The sequence below is a fragment of the Opisthorchis viverrini genome (genome assembly GCF_000715545.1).
Source record: "Opisthorchis viverrini unplaced genomic scaffold opera_v5_119, whole genome shotgun sequence".
In the NCBI taxonomy this organism is placed as follows: domain Eukaryota; kingdom Metazoa; phylum Platyhelminthes; class Trematoda; order Opisthorchiida; family Opisthorchiidae; genus Opisthorchis; species Opisthorchis viverrini.
Window position 1 is genome coordinate 1,190,845 of NW_008751775.1, and position 24,490 is coordinate 1,215,334.

At 47.7% G+C, this 24,490-nt stretch overlaps 1 protein-coding gene across 1 annotated transcript; it reads right to left on the reverse strand.

The window, feature by feature from the left end:
- Positions 1 to 474: 474 nt before the first annotated feature.
- On the reverse strand, positions 475 to 23,886 carry T265_05996 (hypothetical protein; the record flags this gene model as incomplete). The annotated part of the gene is made up of 5 exons (XM_009171148.1): positions 475 to 1,923; positions 6,770 to 7,140; positions 10,998 to 11,341; positions 14,342 to 15,244; positions 23,430 to 23,886. The coding sequence occupies 5 exons, from the start codon at positions 23,818 to 23,820 to the stop codon at positions 1,257 to 1,259; spliced, it is 2,676 nt and encodes an 891-aa protein (XP_009169412.1).
- Between the last annotated feature and the right edge of the window lie 604 nt (positions 23,887 to 24,490).

A 24,490-nucleotide genomic window follows, 5' to 3' on the forward strand; every position in this document is an offset into this window, starting at 1 on the left:
GCCAGTACCTTTCTTAGTTGGGCGATCGATCACTCCCCATGGAATCAAACTTCGTAACCTCGGGAGGTCGGATGCCCCCCCCCCGTACAGATAGGGGACTTCACAGGAATCCAGCGCGGACCGCCTACCGTAGCCTCTCTTCTGGGAGTATTTTCTGGATAAATCGCTGCATGGGGAAACAGTTTATCCGCGGCTTTCTAAGGGACAATTTATGCTAGACTAGACGATACGTAAGGTTGTTCGGTCGTCGCATCACGTCTCAAGATCAGTCATAAGTACAAAGCGTACCGGAATACAAGACTCACTCCGGCTAAAATGTGCCGGGATTACCACGAAGAGCGCGAAATGATCATGCGATAAACAAGTAGCAACTGCCCGATCAACACAACAGGACCGCAGACACTGATGAAAATTAACAATGCATTCCATTAGTATTAGCAATCAGACCACAGTGTTCGAGCGAACACTAGTCTACTGGAAAGTACCGAACGGTAGTAAAAGAGAACGGCTTCGATAATAGAGCGAAAACACAGAAAAGATAATATCGACCAAGTCATTCACCGTGATCTTGGGCGCCACGGGAATTAGTTCTAGGAGTAGTCGGTATCGGGAGGAAGGAATGCCTAGGACGTTCTTGATAGACCAGTCTTGTTAGCTGATACAGGCTAAGATGGAATGGGACAGAAACAAGAGATTTGAGAGCGATGAGGGGGGAGGTATTGCACAAAACAGACTAGGGTAAGTAATATGAGAAGAACCAACTAAAATAATCAATCAACACGAGAAAGTAAATATGGGTAAATATGTGAATGAGGTAAGGAGTATTGCACTATGCATGCTAATCAAATCATCACCATCGTCGGGGGGGGGGCGCGAAGAAACAGGTCAACTTGATAAGTGTAAAATGCATTGAGTATGGAAAAGTCATGACACCTAGGTGTTTGTGAATATGGGACAGCAAATGGTTGGCACGAATAGAAAGACAGACAATAAAAACAACAACGATTAACGAAGAGGGCGGGCGAGCGAGAGAGCGAGCAAAAAACTAACATACTACTAAGCTCAGAAATAAGCGTACATGGCGACCGAGTGAAGCTAGAGCCTCCTGTGTCGTTTACGTGAAGACCATGGGAGGAGACAAAGTAGTATGATAGTCAACGGACTTCACGAAAAAAAATCACAGTAAGAAAAGATCCAGTAGGTGGGCAGTCGTAGGGATACCTGAATTCACCATACACGTTGCTGCTGTTGATTATTTAGGCCTTGGATAAGGGACGGGAGTGTCTGTGCGTCAAGATGGAGAAAGTCCCGGAAAGCCGCATACGCGTCACAGGTCGGTAGGAAACTAGTGGGCAAAGTGGATGCGTAGGTCGCGTTGCTGAGGGTGACGAGGTGTCGGTTCCTGCTTCACATGGCGAGTCTGTGTCAACACGAGGAGTTGGCTGCTGGTCACTGTTCGGTGGGCTAGAGCTCGTGTGAGCAGTAAGCTGAGAGACAGGACTATCTTGGCTGAGCACGAGCTCCGGGCCGAAAAGTGTCCAATCGGGCTCACAAGGTGTTCCATCAGGTAGCTGGTCTGTATTTTCCGGTTTATCGAAAGTGTTATCCAAATCAGCGTCGGAGGATGAAATAGGCTTCAAAACTTTCGACTCATGTTTCACTTCCACATTAGGGTCTCGTTGGAACGCGATTGAAATGGACTTTTGTCTGAAAGGCAGAGGAGACGTACACATTCTGATGGGCGACAGCCTGAGTGCAGTTGAGATGGGACTGTTTAGTCCTGATGGTGAGGTAGACGATGACGAAGGTGATAAAGAAAGTCCAGAGTCGGACAACGAGTCGGGAGGACCCACAGAGGAAACCGTCGTTGGTAGTGTTTGCCAGTAAGTTTCAGAGACCGTATTGACTCCATCAGAAGAATACCTGGATGGAAAAAAAGAATGGTGTGTCAACTACACAGTGTATCCTTTCGTATGTGACAAAATCTGTACTAGAGGTCAGATGATAATGTTATAATGCTGAGTGGAAAAGCTCCACATTAAGTAGCACTCTTGCTTTGTGCTCGGATGAACGCAAATGGAATAAGGCGCCAACACAGCTCAAAGGTTGGACCTGTGCTGGGTCTTCGATCCCCTCTGTTCGGTGGACATGCGACTAAGCTAGCTCCATCAGGGTGCAAGGCAGCCGTCCACTCAAGGGCTGTCACAGCCAAGCGGTTACTGCCAAAAGTAGGGTGCCCCGACACCGAATCCGGGAGTCACCAAAGACAAGTGTTGGTGATACGCCGCGAGAACCAAACTGTTCTATTGTGGTACTAGGTCATCGAGTACCGGCTGCCCCAACTTCGCCCAAGCAAAACTGCGCCTGAGAGTAAGAAGACACACCGAGACATGCATTAGAGTACCATTTAAATGAGGAACATCCCACCCATCGCAATCCCCTCAGATTATTGGCTCCCCTAAGAAGTACCGCAATGTCAGTGCAGATTGTTACCGGCGTAGGTTTATGGGTTAAGCGAAAAACAAACAATCAGAACCATTAGATGACGACTGAACTGATAAACAGCCGCGTACTTGCCCAAAATAGGAATTCAGACCTTACTTTAACCAGCGTGACACATTATCACTAGCTGACGGATGTTTTTTATCCTCAAAACGCGTTGCCATCCTGAATCAGTTTCATAAATGACACGCGGTAACAAACAGGCCCTTGCTTGTGGTTACGCCTACTGGCCTTTGATGGATTCCCAGATTAAGCAATTCTCCAAATCTTGTCTGTGTTGTGATGAAACATCCAAGTCACCCGTGAAAGCCTACCTAAAGTCGTGACCCCAAACGACCGAACCCTTGTCTCATCTTCATATCGACTATGCAAGTCTAGTTGGTGGCCAACACTTTTCGGTCGTGGTCGACGCCTAAAGCAAATGGCCGGAAATTCTTCCAATGGACAGCTCCACAATAGTCACCACAATCTTGGAACTCCGACGATTGTTCAGTCGCTTTGAAACACCAGAAACTATTGTATCCGGTAACGAGTCAGTTCAAGTCGTCGGCGTTCGTAGAGTTTTGTCGGGAGTATGGCATAACTCCTGTTAGCTCGCCGCCGTTTTATCCATAATCGAACAGCCAAGCGGAACGCTTCGCTGACATTGAAGCGTCCAGAAAAGAAATACAGACGGAAAATATTTTGCAAGGATTCCTGCCGGCATATCAAGCGACGCCGAACCCCAACTCGCCGGATGGAGTGTTACCAGCAGATGCACTGCTTCGAAGGAAGTTTCGAACACCGCGAGGCAATATCCGGCCACTGAGAAGGCGATTGAGTCACCACAACTGGAGAATGGGGAACCAGCTCAATCGGTATCATGGCGTGACGACGCGCTTCTTCAGCGAACAAGAGTGTTGGTCCGCGACCACAGCGGCAAACATCCTAAGTGGATTCCAGGACACATTTTGCGAGCGCGGCAAAGTGCTCCATGGGTCTCAAGTTGGCACAGCCAGGTAGATCCGGCACGCACACCAGCTGACAAACGCGCAGATCCTACCCATCGGGGAGAGTAAGTTGAGTGTAGAGATCCTTCTGGACAATTTTGATCTCGGCACCATCGGAGGCCCAGTCCGAGCACGCATTACGACCGCGACGCTGGACAGACAGGATTCGCGAGCCAGTGAGGTCACACCAAGTAAAACCCCGACTTCGAAGTTACGTCAACAATCTTCAAAGGGAAGGTGTTATGCAGAATTCCACACCGATACCGCCTTACCGCTCGCATTTAGGCGCTGCTACAGCCAAGAAGCCTGTCCCGCACGCTATTAGCCAAAAGGTGGGGCCGCTTGCCAGGCCAGCATCAAGGCGAGCTCCGACTGGTCGAAAGTCAGGACCCAACAGTCAATCATGGTCCAGTAAATGCCGATTGCCAATGGCGCGTCCAGAAAGCGTCAGGGTTTCCAGAAGGGTGTCGTCGCATATACTTTATAAAACATGCACTGTACGTGTTTTTGACCTGGTTTTGTGCGTTACTGAAATTTGTGCACCTTTGGTGGTTGTTTTGACAGGAACGCTAGCTCGAAAGATTTAAACTGAGAATTAAACTGAAAAAATACTGTTATTACACCCTGCCTCGGGGAAACCACTCCAGAGAATGCCGAAATGTACCCTAAGAGGAGATGCCCGTCTGTTGAGAAACAGCAAACGATCCGCACTGTGACTATATCCGAATGTTTCGAGCAGTTTCTGGGAGTAGGCGATGTAATTGTTGGTTGGTTTCGACTGACGTTAATGTCCTAAACGACGACAACAACCAGACGCCCAAAGCAACCGATGCACAGTAATGCGACGTGATGACTGCTGTGTTCGCGTCATCATGAACGGCTGTCTTTTCAACTAGTTATAAGAGCCGAATAAAAAGTGATTTATCACAAAAGTGCCCCTCTTCTGTTTGGGTCCCAATAAGAGTCAACTAGTTATGCGTTTCGTTTCTTTCCGCGTAAAAAAAATCGTCCAGCTGTAGCACCCTTTCGGTGTCTAGCTGCTATGCCACATGAAGGAGACGCGAGGGCTGCGATACTGCCAGGTTGCCCAAGCCCAGACAGGGGAATTCGAGTGGCAGAGGTCGGGTTCGAACCGCGGACCTTCCGGTCAGTAAATTCGCGCTCTAACCACTTGGTCCATCTCGCCCCTCGTTCCGCGTCCTGACCCCACTACTCTCTCAGTCCAACCCTAACTGTGCCACGCTCCATCGAAAAATGCTGTACACGTATTCTGACTCAATTAAAATATAAAGTGAGATCAGTTCAGTCAGGGGGTTGGGTTAGTGACGACATTTCCACTGTGGGGACCAGAGAGTGCTTCTAGAGGGGACATGCGTGCTCTCCTTCCACGAAGTGTTAAATTGCATATTCCTCATACCTTATATGCTGGTAATGACAGGAGTGGCAGGAACTGTGGATCAGTAGGAAGGCTCATAGGGTGGATACACTGGCTAACTGGCATCTGATGCGAATCCACCTGTCTACGGTGGTTATGCAAATGAATCCCCGGGTATAACAGGACTGACAGGTACCATTTGGGCCGACCCAGATGCACCAACGTGTGGGAGCCAGTAAATCCAATGTAAGGACGGAACATTAGTAGGTATAAACGTAAAACAAGAGAAATCAACGTATACTGAAAAGCCGGGAGGCAGTCTACAGTCGTTTTATCCTTACTGGGAATCTTCAGCAGTGCCCATCTCACGAACCCACAACCTGCAGGCCGGTAGTTTGAACACAAACACCCCGCCACGAGCGGCTGATCAGTAGTGCGATCAGCTCATCTCATATATCACGGAATACATATCATGAGGTCACGTGATAACTGGCTCCTCGAGTGACAACTTTTCGGACGGACAATTGAATTGGTTTTCCCTTTGAATTAGTTGGATATGTGGGATCTGGTAATTTCCAGTGGAGATTTCGCCCAGTAAATGAAGCCCAATAAAGATTAAACAGCTGCATATCGCTTCTCGGCTTTTCAGTCTTAAAGGACGAAATCTCCAGTAGAAATTCCCAAATCTTCCACGAAGAGGAAAATTCGGTACCCCAGAAGATGGTTGTCTGTACAGACGTAATACACTGCACAAGATTGCTTTACAACACCCCAAACGAGGAATTCAGCTGGGTTCCAGGTGAGTCGCCGTCAAAACCAAACAGGTATGCAAATGAATGTAGTTCCGTAATAATTAGTCATAATTCGATCACTACTCTACGTTACATTCAGCGTGAAACCGAGTTCTGTCGATGCCTTCTAGAATGCGGGAAGGAATACGGACTGAACTGAACTTAGACGGGAAGTTGGGTGGAGATACGTGAACTGCACCATCCGAACACGTTGTAGTTGAAATGTGGTCACGCTGGTAAGGTCGTCTGTTTCGAATGTCACCCCGTCCAGTGGCCCACTGCGTGGCAGTGATCAACGGTGGTCAGTCTACGACTTGATAACGAAGTGTGGAATCGATGACCAGCTAACAATAATCATCGTTCGGCTGTAGCAGCCGTTCGGTGCCTAGCTGCCATGCCACCCGGAGGAAGCATGAGGGTTAGAGTATTGCCACGTTGCCCAGGCCTAGACAGGGGAAGTCGAGAAGTAAAGGTCGGGTTCGAACCATGGAGCTCCTGGTCAGTAAAATCGCGCCCAACCTCGCCATTTCGCTCACTGGCAACTGCCATCTTCTCGGCATGAGGAAGACTGGCAACAATCGCAGACATCGCCCGACCACGAAGTGGTGCTCCTGTATCAATGCTATGGGTCTTTGTGCGTCGGTTGGGAAGTGAATGATATGCCTGAATCGGCTGAGTCCTCAACCCTAATGCACGAGTAACCTACCCTTAGTTTCTCCGTTAAAACGAATGTTCTTTAACTATGCAGTTGGTGGCTGAATAATTAAACTGCAGCGAAAATATTGACCGTTCAGCTGTAGCACCCTTTCGGTGCCTAGCTACCATGCCACCCGAAGGTTGCACGAGGGCTGGGATACTGCCAGGTTGCCCAAGCCTAGACAGGGGAAGTCGAGAGGCAGAGGTCTGGTTCGAACCACGGACCTTCCGGTCAGTAAAATTTGCGCTCAACCACTTGGTCCAACTCGCCCCCAGGGAAGAATAACCGTCTTGTAAATTGTTTTCGAACAAAACCCGATTTCCTTCGTGTGACCCAGCGAAAAAGCAAAACTAACACACGCTAGTCTTTCAGGAACCGGATGAAACAAATACACCCAAGTATGCCATAAACTCACGTTGATTCATTTCCGGCAAGCAAAGGTGAATTGGCGGTGTGCAACGATTGTAGGCGAGAAAACGGACCACTATTGCTGAGACTAATTCGTTCGCCTAATGCCTCCGGCGCGTTTATCTCGAACCCTGTCGGTAGAGCTCGCTGTCGGGATCGTGAAAGTTGGTGGTGATGCAGAGAAGGACGACCAATGATCGCTGTTGTGGAGATTGCGACACGGAGTTTGGTGTGAGTTGCCAGATGGGATTTCAGATTGGTAGACTGGGCGAACCGTTTGCTACATCCGGGCTGCGGGCACGGATACGGCCGGTCACCCGTATGGATGCGCAGATGAGTACGCAGGTTGAAATCCAGGGAAAATCGTTTGCCGCAGCCCTACAATGGGGGGTGAAGAAAAAGATACAGTGACAGGAAAGTAGCGACCCCAGATCAGTTTGTCTTAGTGGAGAGAGGGAGAGAGCACAGACTTCAGCGTCAGTTGTTATTCTATCGAAGGAAGCGATGCGTGACACCTCCAACGACGACATCATACTCCTAACATCTTCGGACTGGTCGGAACAAACCTGTACCGATTATGTCCCTCCAGTAGGTTCAACGACACACAAAAAATCTTTCAGCTGTAACATCCTTCCGGTGCCTAGCTGCCAGGCTACCCGAAAGAAGCAAGAGGGCTGGGATACTGCCAGGTCACCCAAGCCTAGGCGGGGGAAGTCGAGAGGCGAAGGTCGGGTTCGAACCACGGACCTTCCGGTCAGTAAATTCGCGCTCTAACCACTTGAACCATTTCGCCCACACGACACGGATGCACACATTTGGTGTTGGTTCAACAGCACCAAAGTACCAACAACAAGGACATTTTTATGGTCTATACAAAACAGGACTCGGTCACATGGCAACGGACTGGTCAGCCACGTAAAAAAGAACTGCATACAAGTACAGGGTAACCTAGGGGTCTAATCGAATTACTTTTGGATACGCGATAAAGATTGGAATTGATTGACTGTATCGAATTAGAGAACCCATGAGTTCTGATGACTGATCAGAATGGTGAATCCTGAGACCAACTCAACTTGGTAATTTGTTATCACAAGATGTTGACCGTTTGCTGCAGTATCACATACGATCGGGCAAAGGTTCTGACCTTTTAGTCCAGGATCCAAAGTAAAGCCTGATCCCTTCTGGAATTCAGACATCTATCGGTTCTGTCTAGGTAAATTTCTCCAGACTAACATGCGAACTGATAAATGCAGTGGGACTTAGGCCCAACAGTAGATTTCTCTCCCTTATTCGAAAGTGATGGTAACCAAGTTTATGGAACAGATCTCGACCGCATTGTTCATCCTTTTTTGTGCTGACACTAGAGTTGAACTAGGCCCTTTGAAGGAGGGTTCTATGAATGCAATCGTTCCGGGTAGGCCGTCACAGGCAGTTTCGACACGACACTTTCTCTCAGGGTATTTGTGTAATTGAAAATTTGGCACTGATGAGCTAATACAAAATGTGTGCGAAAAAAAGCCAAGTATATCGAACAGTTGGCTGTAGTAAATGTCCATCCGGCAGAACGAAGACGTCAGCCATCCCCCGAGTAAAATCAAAAGATCAGGGAGAATTTCGTCAACCCGTCCAACTGTACAGTGGAAATATCTTCTCTCCCGAGCTAGCATACAAAAACCTGTACCTTCGGAAGAATTAATAGAAAGGGAGAACAGGAACCATCAAATCCTGGGGTCGTAGTGGAATTTCCTACAATGTGAACGCTAGGACGACCGTTTACATGTTCTACAAGCTATAATCATGCCCATAACACCGTCCGCGTCCAGAAAAACTGGGGAACTCCGACCAAATTTCCCCTGCACTCCATCCAAAAATGATACAAATTTTGCCATTCTTCGCATAACCGGTAGTTTACATGTCCAAAAAACAAATCATGTTAATCAGAATGTACGACAGGTGGATGAATCACTGAAATAGTCCATCATTTAATTGATTCTCGGTTTGCTGGGTGAAGCGGACACGCACGCTCAAGGTCTTTCAAACTTCCGCGCTTGTCTGTCAGATGTTTAGAGACGGACCGCTTGGAATAATCGAACATCACGTGAACTGGACAGAAATGTATGGCAAACCACCATGAATCACAGAACATGCCCTGGTTGATCAGAATAAGGGCTAATGTGAGGCGTGCCATCTTAGATACGTACTTTTCACCGCGTCACGAATATCCTAGCCTAACTTTGTTGGTAATTCATAGGTCGTTCCATGAATACAGTTGTGGCAAAGCTTTCTTGTCCCATTGAAAGGTTGGCTAAAGCTAACACAATCCTTGATGTGGCATGCTGAGAAAAGTAAGCTGGTAGAGGGAATGAAGTAATGTTTCGATGCCTAGTTGCCATACCATCACCAGGAAGCATGAGGGCTGAGATACAGCCAGGTTGCCCAAGCCTAAGCGTTCGAACCATGGACCTTCGGGTCAATAGGTTCGCAGCTTAACCAGAGTTTAACCTAGAGCCCAGTCAACAATACGATCGATCTCAGATCCTGCGCTAGTCGACCATCTAAGCAGATTTATGGAAATGGTGAAAAACCAATTCGGCCAGGCAGAAAGGGGATATGGATGATGCTGTTTACCACGCGCCACCCTATGCTGTTTGGGCAATTCAACGGACGCTAAGCATGCATGCTCAGTGTTTCCACTGTGTCCAGCACCGCCACGCGTTTTCCATCGTCATAGACCTACAATCGCTGCCATTGTGGGCACATATCAGCAAGAACAGCAAGTTAACTGACCTGCTTTAGGCGCCATAATGTACGTGTCATCGTCTGACCCAGTAAGCACTTGCTTCCCTGTTTCATCCTGCTTAGGATGGCCGTTTACCAAGCAATTCTAATTCACGAATATTATTTAGTAGCACTGAAGTAATGAAGATCGACTGGCGAGATTGTACTGCCACTGGCTTCCCTACTCTCATGCAAGTGTGCTTGCTGTGTACCACATTCGAAAAGAAAACACCTGAAACCCCTCAGTGATTCGTTTTACATGAACTACCGGAGTTCATTATCATCATCAAAGACAGCAACATCAGTGTTAGCACTGATGCTTCACTACCGTACAACCATAAGGTTAATCTAGTTATATATATTTATTTATATAATTATATTAAAAGCCCTAGGGTGAAAAGAAGAGAAAAAGAACTGTTGAAGGAGGGGACCTAGTGATGGCCTATGTCAAGCATTCTGAGGTGCCTACACCTCCAACCGCCCAGTCTGGAAAGAAAATGACAGCATCAACGCCACTGACATCGATTAGCCGCCGTTTCTTGCAACGTCTCCAGTCAAGCACGGACGGGGTCACGGGGACCCCATTCTGGAAGTCGCACAACACCAACAACACCCAAACTCTCCGTCATCTCCCTCACGCCTTTCTGCCGAGGCATGTGTGATCCACCTCGCGGTTTGCGCCAACCTCAAGGAGGCACGGAGAACAACGCTTGTCTCGGTAGACGGTGTTTCGGCATACGTGGCACATGACCGAGCCATCGTAGTCGATTGTAGTCAGAGTTGCTATTATTTCACCGGTGTAGCGTAGACCGAGTTGGACAGGGTTTCTACCAAAACAGCTTCCTAGCCCTTCAGACTGCAGGTTAGGAAATCTATAGCTGCTTGTTCCATGAGAGCCACTGTCGTTGTGGTAGTATTCCGGGAGTCATCTGCCACGTCACCGGTCACGTTTTCGGGCCAAAACCCCGGTTGCGGTACAAGGCTGGACATGCTAGCAACAGTACAGTCCATGGCAAGGGAACAATGGAGTAACAACACTGACGTTACGGTCTCTGATGAGGATGATGATGACAGGACAATGACAGGTTCTCTCCTTTGGATAATCTTACAGAGGAAGACCCACATGGCTTCAGGGTTAGTTTAGTTATAGGGTAAAATTCTAGAAACAAAGGTAAAAATTCACAGAAAGAAGCCTTTGGAAAAGTGGAAGCTTGGTTGGATTGGCTTCAAGTATAACAATAAAATCAAAAGCAGATCGCCCAGTTCACTCATAGAAGACCCGAAGTGCAACTCATTGTAAGCTCGACCAGTGAGCTAGTGTCCGGCCGTTCAGGCCTCAAAATGTGGAAAGTTGGAGTACAGATTAGGGTTCGTTCCAAAGATCGGAGCTTTGGAACACAAGCACCTGACGGAAGTGAGTAATGTTAACAAGAAAAAGTCGGGCGAGCAAGAATTACCTCAAACGTGCACTGGTAAGGCTTCTCCCCCGTATGAACCAACTGATGGCGTTTCAGCTTGCTAGATTCCACAAACGCTTTGCCACATTCCGCACAGATGTGTACACGGGGACCATGTGTGTGGAGATGTTTGCGCATGGAAGACGTGTCTCGGAACGTTTTTCCACAGCCTAGCTGCGGACATGCAACGGTTCGGCGATGAGTGCAATTATGAGGACGCTGGATAGAGGTGCTGAACGCCGCGGCTACGACCGAGGCCAATTTAGACGTACTCACGGCAGAGTCTAACTGGGCCGGGAAGTTCACTCTGGTACTGCCGTTCGACAAGTATAGACCAGTTCTACCTGTAAAATCCCAAAAACGATGAAAAAACGGTTAGGAACTACAGAACTCCACCGTCAATTAGTCAAGCACACTCAGTACGACGCCCAAGATAAAGAATTGAAGAAATGGACGTCATTATCAGTCAGGGAAGGCGACAAAAACCAAAACACCACAGGTATTGCAAATTATTCACAAGGTGGCTAACCAGCGGCGCACACGCGGGCGGACTGCAGGCTAGTAAAGCCGTTTTGAACCCATATCTGGTCGTGTACCGTTTTCATCGAATGTTCATGGAAGGCAGTTTTAAGTAAACAGAGTTGACGAATGTATGTGTGTCACTGTTAATCAAGTGGTAAGTAGTCTAAGGCTTAACCCGACCCAAATTCTCGTAACCCATCCATCTTAACAGCTGCCAGTCTTGACCAGCAGCCCCGAAAGGGCGAAAACAGTAGTGAGCTGTTGAAGAGTCTCCACTTATGTGACGGCATCTGGTTTTCGATCGTCTTTGATACAAACACACTTGAATATTGTATGACAACCAGTATTACTACTATACTCTTTCAGCCCTTTCGGTGCCTAACTGCCATTCCACCCGGAGGAAGCATGAGGGCTGGGATACTGCCAGGTTGCCCAAGCCTAGACAGGGGAAGTCGAGTGGCGGAGGTCGGATTCGAACCACGGACCTTCCAGTCAGTAAATTCGCGCTCTAACCACTTCGGTCATCTCTCCCCCCCCCTCCCTAAAACCGGTAAGCGAGGAATAAATATTATACGACAACCGCCTACAGCAAGGTTGTTCAGGAGTAATAACTGCGAAGGAATGTTAGTTCGTGAGCTTAGAAAATGGTAGCGAAAAGATTTGTTTGAATTTGTTCCGTTAGTTGAACTGAACATGAGCAGCTCAGGAGGCTTGCGTCTCAAACTGATGCCGTCTAAATTGCCATAATCTGTTTTGAAACGTATCTTTTTGGTGCATTTTCCTACAAACCACCGGGTTCATGGCTTTTCTCCACTCCGAGGGGGGAAAGGAAGTTGAACGCTTTCCATAGAGGTGTAGAAGTCCCCCTCTACAAATCTAGCGGAAGAATGTTCGCCACAAACGCCACGGGATGGCCAGTCTCCTTTAGGATAGGCCTCCGTTGCATTACCGTGTACACAGTGCGCCAGAAAGTGTGCATAGGTGATTCACCATTGGTGGTATGCACAACAAGGCTGGTCGCACATTCCTACAAGATTTGAACCCATGTCTGGTTGTCTAGCATACGTGACGATTTCACTCAAGGCCTCCTATGACCTATTCATGCCAGAAAACTTATAACTTTGAACTACAGATCTAGCAGCGACCAAAGCGTGCTTGCAATAAGCTTCAACCAACCGTCCTAGCCCGTTTGTTGGGCAGCTTTTCGTCATCCCATCTACAGTTTTACCAACAGGAGGCGATGTAGACCAAGGCCTAATGACCAGATATCTTCGCGCGTGAAAGTCGTATTGCCGATATCCTGTGCCGGCGTAAGAACTGTTGCTGAAACGAGCTGATGGACACGGAATACTCTGCTTCATGTGTCAAACAGTGGGTCGATGGCTACGCATAGTTTAGCGAACAAGTGCCCACGGAAGACAACCCAGAAAGGTAATACCGGAGATGATACATACCAGACTGAGCGTTTCATATGCCTTGGATAGCGAGGGTACATGACAGCTCTAAAAACAGGCCTAGGTACCCAACCTCAGCTCACACCTCGGTAGAGATCAAAGCCTAAATCGGTAGTGTCACCCATCGAGTCCTGCAGCTCTGTCTGAGGAAAACAGTGGAAATAAATCTGGATTCTTCTACCAGTTGATATACATGGTTGTGATGACCAATCCATCACAGCCGAACACATGTGGCGAATAATTTCATGAGTTTTAATGAGCTTTTTTGAAAGGCCTTATTGTCAAATGGTAGTGAGCAGCTGAGTACACTCGAAGAAAACGTTCCACTCTGTTTTGCATGACGCAAAAACAAATTGTAATCTGTTAAGAATGGATTGTTAACCTCCCACGTGATAAATGATACAATTAGTAGCGTAACTACCCGTTTTGAACACACGTTACACAACGGCCTGTGGCAAACGTGTGCCTCCTCTGTCATGAGTTCAGAGGAGAAACTATGCGATTCATTGTCATGGTGTTCTCTGAATAAGATTTCCTATTTACGCTCATGGTCATCTTTAGTATAAAAAAAAATACGAAAAATCCGGCCTACTAATACATTGAGAGAATAGAAACAGCGCACCTGCTCCTGTGTGGCAGTGGATGTATCAGGGAAATGAGACCATACTTGCAGGGTGGTTGACAAACACACGTGCCTATATCTTAAATCCGACTCAGAACAATGAACTACGTACTAAATAACCAGTTCGGAAGCTCATCATCATCATCATCATTGTCAGCTGTAAGAACCGCGTACTGGTCGTACACTGGTTGTAGCTGCCACAGTTTCGTTCACCGATGATTAGGGGTAGGTAGCTAGCTAGCTGCGCATTGCACGCGCGAGCTGGTAAATTGGTGCATAAATCCAGCACTGTCAGTGGGTTGTCAAGCGGGGGGGTGGAAAAGGAGCTATGCATTAAAGGCAATAGCTTTGATGCATGAGCGCCATTGAGGGCGCGACTGGGCCATGTCTGATAATGTCTCTAGCCATTGATGTGGCCCGTCTCGGGGTCCCCATCCAGGAAGACGGCAGTGACCAGCGCAGCTGAGTTTGCTGAGAGCTAATCTGATTCAGCTGTTAGGTTATCTCTTATTTATTCCGATTACGAGTCCATGGTGGTGCGCCATAGAGACTACATCAAGGAATAGAACTATTCAAGGACGGTTTGGCGTTCGACACGATAGATGTGCAAAAGACTGGACACGTAAATAGAAGCGGAGGACAACCATGACCAGGAACATGTCAAATTGGAATGCGAAGGGTTTAAAAACAGGAGGTCCGGGTTGCGTTTAGACAGCTTACGACGGACAAGAGCAACATACACTCACCCAAGAATCTGGTCTTGTTAGCTGCGGCGATGTTAGCCGCCGGATACGTTGTATAAAGCAAAGTAGTTGGGTTGTTTCTAAGCGGCAACACCGATTTCGAATTGATCACAGTCAGTTGTTGAAGCCACGGGAGGCTCGCCATTGGTGCTGCTGAAGCACCCGTGGATGCAATTGGATTGTTAGACTTTGGAGACACAGGTGGAGAGAACGATGAAAAGGAGTTAGGGGGAATCTGTGACCCTGTTGTACGTAACTGCGTGGAATATGTGGTTTTGTTGACCCCTCTAGTTGAGGTACCCTTGGGGCGTAGTATGGCAGCTCCTGAACGGATAGAAAGATGTCTGGGACGTCTGTATCGACTAGCATTCATGTTGGAACTGGCCGGTATTCTATGCTGTGGACGGGGAACCGTAACGAATGAAAGATGACGCTGAGAGCTAGGGGGTAAGGGTCCTCTCATTGCGGGAGTGGTGAAAGGGACAACGGGGTACGAATGCACCTTGGGCCGAAGGGAGCGACTTTGTGCAGAGGACTGGCCACTTGGTTTCTTCATTCTGCTGAGAGTGGCCATCGATTCCTTCAGTTCACGGGCTCCGTCGCGTGATTTTCTTGTCGTCTCGGATACTGAGGCTTCAGAAGCGGAGATGCCGTTTGCACCGACAAACTCGTCATCATCAATCTTCAAACGGCGCGAAACTAATCTTGTGCTACGATCCTCAAAAGGATATTCAAGACCCGCACCCCCTACGCAGTTGTGTTTGCTCCGTTGTGTAAAAGGCCTAGGTGTATCCACAAAGGCTGAAAGACCCATGTCACGAAACAAATGATCCTGTGGCTCGTTCTTCATCAACACTGGAGGGAGGGCACCGGTTGGATGTAAGTGGTTAGAGGAAGCATCGGGTTCTGGGAAAAAACAGAACATGAGAACAAAGAGTATCCTCGAGAGGACACATCAAGTAGTTTCTTAGGGGTTCATTCTAGCTAGTCGTGAACCTATCATAATATGGGGGGTTGCCATACCTACGAATTCGTATCAGAACGCATTTAAGCGCAGCTGTTAATCGCAAAGGTTAGCAGCGAAAAGTTGTACGTAACACTAGTAAGAGTTTGATTATATTTATGTACGCACATCAAAAGTTGACCCCAAGCACAACGAAGTTGCGGGAGGACAAAGATGTTCAACGGGTTCAAAGAAAACTACCTATTGAGACCCATCTGAATACCTCAACAAGAAACATATTCACAGCGCAAGCAACTGAAGAAACTATCACTGTTGACGGAAATTTCCACCTCAGAGATGCATGATGTGAGAAAATTGGAAGCTGCAATCGACAATTCGTCCTGTAAGTGAAACCAACCTGTGCTGAAAAGCTGAAAAGCACTGTCCAGCTGTTTCATCCTTATTGCGAACGAATAGCGGCGTGCACCTCACGAATCGCCAAGACGATTGGGTTTCGGGAGCTCCCGGCTGGTGGTTGAAGTCTAAACAGTTCGAGCAGGAGCCGCTGGACAGCAGTGTGATTAATTCGCACTTAGGGAAGTGCTAGAGCAACAAATTCGTGTGGTCACCCCACAATCGTTGTGATCGTCGACCTCAAGAATTTGTTCGGTTCCGTCGATCGGTTTCGCTCAAATTAATGAACTTGTACAGCATGGCATGCACCTCACGAATCGCCAAGACGATTGGGTTTCGGGAGCTCCCGGCTGGTGGTTGAAGTCTAAACAGTTCGAGCAGGAGCCGCTGGACAGCAGTGTGATTAATTCGCACTTAGGGAAGTGCTAGAGCAACAAATTCGTGTGGTCACCCCACAATCGTTGTGATCGTCGACCTCAAGAATTTGTTCGGTTCCGTCGATCGGTTTCGCTCAAATTAATGAACTTGTACAGCATGGCATGCCCCATAAGTTTGCGAATAGCGTGCGCTGTTTTAGTCCCGTAATTGAGCACATGAGTAAATGGGGGAATCTAAAAATGTCTCCCTACAAGCGTTGGTATTGCGTCACTGGGCTCCGTGGTTAGGTGCTAGCTTACGGACCATGGTTCGAACGCAACTTTAGCAGCTCGACTGCTGCCGTCTAAGGCTTAAAAAACTGGCAGTATCCCAGCCCGCGTGTCTCCTCCCGTTAGCATAGCAGCTATGCACCGAAGGGGTGCTACAACTGAACGAGTGCATCACACTCACAAGGTGCAAAGTCATAGAGCGGGGCTTACGTGTGTGAATGTTTTCGAGGTCACAGAGAGGTAAAAATAAAAAATAATCGTTCAGCTGTAACACCCCTTCGACGACTAGCTTCAGTGCCACCCGAAGTAACCAAAAGCGCTGGGATACTCCCAGGTTACCCAAACGTAAACAAAGTCGGGATGCGGAGGTCAGTAAATTCGCGATCCAACTACTGAGCCATCTCGCCCCCACTAAGAGGTACTGGAATTTGTGAAACCCGGTGCGCATCAGCTCCGACGATAGTGTGTCCATACAGGAACGTCGAAGACCAAAATCGCGTTCACAAGTTGCGCCATTTGTGGCATCAAAAAGACACCACTGGGTCTCAAGGAATGTATCAGACTACATCGTGGGCCGTAATATTTTAAGCCTGCGAGACCCGGTCGCTTCGGGTGGATGATCTGATATCTCCGGCTATTGATCACCGGCTTCTCAGAACTATAGCTGGAATTAGTGGATCCGCGATGAGATCAGGAAACCAGTCTTTGGTGAAGCGAGGCTAATTCACTCAAGGAATGCATCTAGTATGGCAAGCCAAATTGGCTAGAGCCGTGTAATACGCAAGTCAAGTTGCCGCTAAATGGGAACGTGATTCTCAATGCCTAATTCACAATGGAGGAAACCTAGAGGGGGATAAAATTTAACTCGGTAAATGGGTTCAAATATGTAACGAAATGCCTGAGTACTATTGGCACTGTTTACCTTCCAGAATGGGGCACAAGCAACCCTCCCTGTGCTTGGCTGGGGACACTGAAAGAAATGGCGGCTAACCAAAGCCAATAACTGTAATGCGGTCAGCTTTTGAGTGTTGGAGCTATAAGCAAATCGGGTGCTTATAGCAGTAAATGAACTGTGACAACCCGTCGGTGCATTACTACCATGCCACCCTGAGATATTACGGTTCTTTTGCGAAGAGACTGGACTGGTCAATAAGAGACTGGACTCCACCACGAAGAAATTTGACTTCACCGTGAGATCACCATTTGCGTGCTTCCGTGACCCATTGAACTATACTGGAAAAAATAAACCGTTCAGCTGTAGCACCCTTCCGGTGCCTAGCTGCCACGCCAACAGAAGGATGCACGAGGGCACGGATGTCCCGTGGCCGAGCAGTAACTGGCGAATCAGGACAACACCCAAGTTTAAACCCTTTACAGTTCAACGCGATCCCCATCCCCTCAGATCGAAATACCTGCATCTAGTAACTTGTACGGCAAGAGTGTAATAATAATAATAATAATAACAACCGTGCAGCCACAGCACCTTTTTCGGTGACTAGCTGCCACGCCACCCGGAGGGAGCAGGAGGATGACATTCCGGAGGATCAGAAATCACTCTTATACCCCATGCCAGGTCAGAGGTTGGCCGTTTCTCTGCTTGTCACTGAAGTGGAGACAGACACAGCACTGTTTCGACAGATGGCTGTTAACATGCGACAGCAACCACGCAGACAACCACAGCCTTTGGGACCGGACATACTCCTTGACTGAAGTCCCTGCTGTAAAATCAGACCGCTTTCAAGTTGCCTCATTGTGGATTGGTTGGTACCGGAACAGACGAACCGAGGTTCGGAGACAACGGCTATATCCTTCAGGTCTAAGACGCCACATACACCCACAGGTGTCCCAAATTAGAATATGTGACCCAAGACTTAGATAGCTGTGCATTAACTCCACCTGTAAGACCGAAGCCTCAGCTCACACACCTGCAAAAATAGGTGAAGCAGTCCGCAATCTCGAGTACGTCTTTCTGGAGTTGAAGTGGCGTGGTAAGTTGTAAATTTGTCGAAATATAAGTAGCTCGGGTGTGTTTACTGCTGGTTGATCAGATGATAGCTCGGCGAACAAATCAACCACTATGTGATCAAAACCCGGCCTGTTAGGTGATTGCATGCCCAACGGCACGACCTTACACCATGTGAGTGTATGCAGGAGGAAGGACGACTTTGGTCGAGGATGATCTACTCTGCATGTTTCCGACCGATATGCGAATAGGAACGGAAACTGGGCGTCCCTGCCAGACACCATTTTTGTGGGGCGCTTCCTAGACTCACTCGCAAATCTGAAAATGATAAGAAATTAGTATATTTGCAGGCTTACGAAGTGTCACATTGGTCAACCTCGGCAATCCAAGAACATCAAAGTTATGGGTCGATTATACATACGGCGTCGTTCTAGCATTTGACGCAACGCAACCACTACCAGACCGAAATCCTGCTTGTTGTTCTGGAGTCAGTGGTCATCATAAGGCCACGAGGCACAAATGATACCAAGAGACTCGTTACATCTGGGAATAGGTTAGTCGCACTTTCATTATTGTAGAGTGTAAGTCCCTTATTTGAAAACAGACACCATTACCTACTATCGTCATCTGTCTGAAATCGATCTGAACAAATCAGATAAACGGTGACTGAGAGCTTTGTTTTCATCCTAGAGCACAGCTAGTACTGTCACCTGGTGACTCGGTGGCAGTTAGGGGGAAATATACAGTCACAAGCCTCAAAGGTGCATCCCACGTCTTATGCCATATCCAAATAGGATGAGATGTAATCTCTTTTGGATGGTCGAGTGACTTTTCGTGAGAGTCCACAAGGCTGTCCACTTTCACATGTACCCTATAGTTCCGCCATCGATTGGTCAACTGCACGAAAAATGGCGTCCAGTTAGACCGCCAAAACTGCATAACTCCGAATAATCTGATGACATAATGCTATTGGGTGGTGCCGTAGAATAACCTCAATGTGTGCTGAATAATCTAGCTCACCACACTACACCCGCGAGACTGAAAATTAACAAGTCGAAGACCAAGTTCTTCCCAATCTGCATGAACGTACTTGCTCAGCTGAGGTGGAACAACCAATCGGGCTGTCGACTGATAACAACTTGGCTCCACCATTTTACCCGAAGGACAAACTAAAAGAATTAAAGGTTTGTTGGTGGTGCCCAGTAAAACTTTATGCAGCTGAACACCGACTTGTGGAAAGCAACAGATTAGGTTACGCCCGAAGACCCGGGTCCTCAATGCAGCCATCTATCAAGCCTTGATTTACCCCCATGAAACATGGCAACTATGAACACACAATAGCCAAAAGCAGGTTTTTGACCATTGATACCTCCGACGTACAGTAAGACTTGGCTATCTAAATGTCCAATGATAAGGTCTGGAAAACGTTACCATGACCTTCCACGCCTCCTCCTAAGCCCCCTTCGGTGGCGATGATTGAATGGTTTCGACAACCGATGCACAGGAACGATGCTGAAACCACAAAACTAACTTTAATCCATACACCATGTCAAGAATACCTTCGAGGACAACTGGAAACTTGGCTCAGTGCGAGGAACAGCGGTGTGAAGCGACCTGGTATTCACACGGTTTACGGAGTCCTTCGCTAGGGTCGATAGTGGACCGCGCAGTGTAAATCTGGCAGCGGATCGCTGCGCCTGGGCGGCACATATCAGAGGCATTTTTCAAGCTGATTAGCCTTTTCCCAAGGGGAAGTCGTTTGGAATTAAAATAAATAACGATGCCGATCCCTGCATGGCTTATCGCGGCAGCCTCTAGATCATCAGAAGTGGACTACTTGAAGCGGAGAGGATAGTTAGCTCGGCAGAACTCTAGATGGTTATGGTTAAGGCACGAAGTTGCTGAACGGTCCGTGGCTCAAACCCAACCTCTGCATCCCGACTGCCCTGCCTAGGCTCAGGCAAACTGGCGGTATTTCAGCCCTCGTGGTTAATTCGGGTTGCACGGTAGCTACGCACCGAAAGGGCACTACAAGTGAGCTATTTTCAATTCAGCTTGACAATTGCACTTGGGTATAGAATTCGCGTTTGCGATGGGCATCCCCACCGAAAGCGGCTAGATTGAGTTGTAAACAGACTTAGGTGCCACAATAAACCCATTAAAGTTCCATTCCACAAGATGCAACCATGCGCAGCTACCTACCCCACCTCCTTGAATCATCGGTGAACGAAACTGTGGCAGCTTCGACCACTGTACGACAAGTACGCGGTTATTACAGCTGACGATGATGACGAATCATGTCAGGAAGGCAAGATGGGAGAGCAACATGAAAAACAGCACGGCCTTGTGATGAGAATAGTCGTAATACGAGAGGTCCGGAGGTCATGTCGTACTGTCCTCCGCGACCGGAATGTGGAAAACAGTAAGGCGTTTCCTCCAGCCAACTAGCAAGTCCACATTTATAGGAGCGCCTTCCCGAGGAAAGACGGGTTAAAAAAAGATCGGCTCTAAATCTTTCGTATTTTAGTCGCCCAACGGTTGGTCGAGAAAACCGGTGAATTGTACAATAGGAGTAAATACAATTTAAGCCTACCAAGAGCCCAATGCAACTCAAAATAAATTTACTGTGCACCGCGCACTTTTCAAGGGTGATGAAGTCATCATGAGCAGTCTGGTGATACCGCTCCGATTTAGAACGGAAACGGGATACCAGTGGAATGGGGTGTCTCGAGCAAGACTCCGACATCCAAAAAAATGGCACAGGCAAGCTATGTGGAAAACGTCACGGCATCAGACTGGTAGCCGTAACATACAAGGTATTTGTACGGTTTTGTTGAATACCGTGGGAGATTTGTGGGACCCAAACTTCATTCTACCCTGAACGAGGACGTATTTGCCATAGTATTACTTAAGAACAAGCTTCCAAACGAAAAAAAATCTTTTAAGCGTTCAATGGCGGTCATTCTTCTTGATCTGAAGGCTGCTTTGAAGTCTGCAGATAGTCAGAAACTATGGCGGCTCCTGGCGACCAAGGAGCACGGTAAGCCACTTTACGGATGTGCGTACGGGTAACAGCCATTTGCCGGAGTTTACCACATCACAAGGCTGTCTTCCTCATCATCCTCCCCAACTTTGTTATTGACGTGTTGCTTTGAACTTGTCTGGCTGCCTCTGAAACCTCCGGGATCGAAATGCTCCCGGGGCGTTCGCTCGAAGGCATACGGATGATACTGCCCTCAGATGTAAGTCAATCTAAATTATCTAAATGGTTCCCTGCACAGTTTGGTACTGGATTCACAGTTGCAAAATGTGAACCACCGCTATAGGGCTGTGTAGGAGCAAACAACAACATCATACTTGCAGACCAACGAATTATTATCTACCATTTATTTGCTATTTATTATAGTAGCATTTCATTCTACCATTTATTATTTACCTGGGCAGTTGTAGGAGTTCCGATGAACTGGCTGAGGATAGGATCTCTTTTCGATTCTTCGAGGTTAGGGCAGCCTTTGCCAACCTCGGATATCTATGGCGTGATATCAGTACGCATGCCAAGGACAGAGTATGCACCGTCGCGGTGCGATCCATATTACTTTGAATCAGAAACGTGGCCTCCCAGCGTTTGACGATCGGTGTCGGGGAAAGGTTGGGCAGGTGTGGTAAGAACAGCGAATTTGAAGAGCTGAGATATGTCAGGTGGGTTCAAAAAAGGAACCGGTCTGCAATTAGCTGTTCACGTTTCAGAGAATACGCCGGTTAGCATATGTACTTCGCTTCAGCCCCAGATAGCTCACTAGTTAACGCGCGAACGCCAGACGACAGGTTGTCCGAACACATCAGCACCTCGGTTGCTCCTGTCTAGCTTAGGAAATCTGGCGGTATTTTGGCCTTACGTCGGTAGGGTCGCGATGCACCGATGCTACAGCCAAGCGATTATTATTGGTACTATTTATTGGTACGTGTACTTATCTTGTCGGAGGACCATCCAACTAACAGAGCTTTTTCCAGCCTTAGGAGTTGAAACCGCCTACAGACGACAGTCTGTGATTTGGCAACGAAGTACGGAGGCAAAAACTAGTACATTTAGTCGGCGTGCTAGCGGCGGCCTCATGGGGGGGACTCGGAACTTAACTTCTCAATGCCAAATGATAGTGGTACGTGGCTCAGCCTCCAAATCAGTGGCGTTCTGCATCTAACTACAACCCTCAATGTTTAGCAGCTCATTTACTAACTGATTACGCTATGATCTCTTAAAACCTGGCCATATCTCTCCTGTTTTCCCGTTTTCTAATGACCGAAACTGCAGCAGCTGGGACAAACGTATCCTTGGTACATGATTCGTGGCCGATATACTGACTGAATTGATGCGTCAATTTAAAATGAAGCCAGTGGACGAGCGAGAGCGACCTGCAGTACAAACTGCATCAAAATGCGAAAGCAGGAGGCACCCAGACACCAAGGAGTGAAGACTGGCTCCGAAATTTCTGTGACTGTACAGGTCGAGCGAGGCAGCTAGCTATAGGGTCCATTTAAGATTATTGTTGCTTCCAGCACCCTTCTACTACCCTTGTACACTGCCTGTCTCCTGGTCCATCACGACTGGCCACTCCTGGTTTCACAGAGTCCACAGACCATCTGAATGCGGGTTTTCTCGTGGCTCCTTGGCCTGGACGCCCATACCCTGGAGAACCTCGAGTTTCAGATAATTAAGTCCTCACACACAAACAGCTAGTTTCTATTCTTGGAGTGCACGATGCCCTATGAAGCCAACCGGAGTGAACCTGCTGTTCATTTCGCACTTTAGACGGTAATGGCTTTTCTGCTTTTCGCCTCGACAGTGCGGAAGCCCTATGTACGGACTAGTTCTGTGGTAACTGAACTGCGCAATTTTGCACCCGTTAGGGAACAATGTTCTCTAACGGCATCTAAAGATTTACTATCCGTGCACCTTTTATTCGCGCATCCGCCTTTCTTTTTTACCCGAACGAAACTGGCGTGAAAATGCCTGTGCCTAAATTGCAACAATCTGGTGGCACCGGTGACGTTCTCAACACCAGTGCCAGTGGTCCCAATGCCTTGACACCAACAATACTGTTTGAAATCAACCTTAAAGAAGCTTACCATGTTTATCATATCCGCTGCAAGCGTATCGGAGAGTGCAAAGGTCTGCGTCGCCGTCTGGAACTAATGTATTGTGATCGCCCTTCTCGTCACCAACGACTTCTTCTCTCACACCAAGTAAATCATTGGAGTCCATCAAAAATAAGTCGCCATAGGAATCATTGCTACACACTTCCGAATACAGTTCGTTACAGTCGAAGGATAATTCAGAGATAACATCCGGTGCTGTGTCACAGTTACAGCTGAAATCCCCGTTGAATTCTGTTTTCAATCCTGAATCGTCAAGAAATGGGGCAATCATCGGGAGCGAAACCAGCTCTCGGCACGTCACCCGAATTGACCCTGAGAGGCCATTGGTCAGAAAAGTCGCCGGTAAAGAAATCACCCACATTCGCCTCCAAGTCCGCAGGAACAGGCTGACGCTCAAGAACGGTAACCGTGCTATTCAAAGCTCCACAGCAACATTGTACACCGGAAACTAAAGGGTAATCGGTGAATGAAATTGATGGCTGAATAATAAAGTGAAACTGTGTGCGTTTGAACACCACGCTTCACTGGACTCCGCGACAAATGTAGAATGCCTTCAATCCATTGGTGCTACAGCATTTGTCTTTTATTCAGGCGAATTCATCCACTCAATTGCAAGTCCAGATCAAGTGAAATAATTGAAAATTCTACCTCCCAAAATGTTCCTCTATTCCGTACTCCAGATGGATCAACAAATAGAACATATCTCCAACATCAAACCTCCCTAAACTACCAGATCCAGTCAAGACGGTTTTGACCTTAGATGGCGCCCAACCTTTCAAAGAGCCGCGTGAAAAAGCGTGGTGAAAAATAAGCCAATTACAGACCTAGTTGGGCGGAAAACATGCAGTTTATTTTTATCATATAAATTTAAGAGCCCGCAAATGCCCAACTACAAATTAAAACAAAAGCTGTCGGATAAATAGAAGATTTTGGGTATATTAAATTATCTTGGTCATTAATCCGTGGATATACGTACATCCTGAAGTTGTTTGTGTTTTCGCTTGCTCCCGGTTGCAAACCATTGCAGGTGT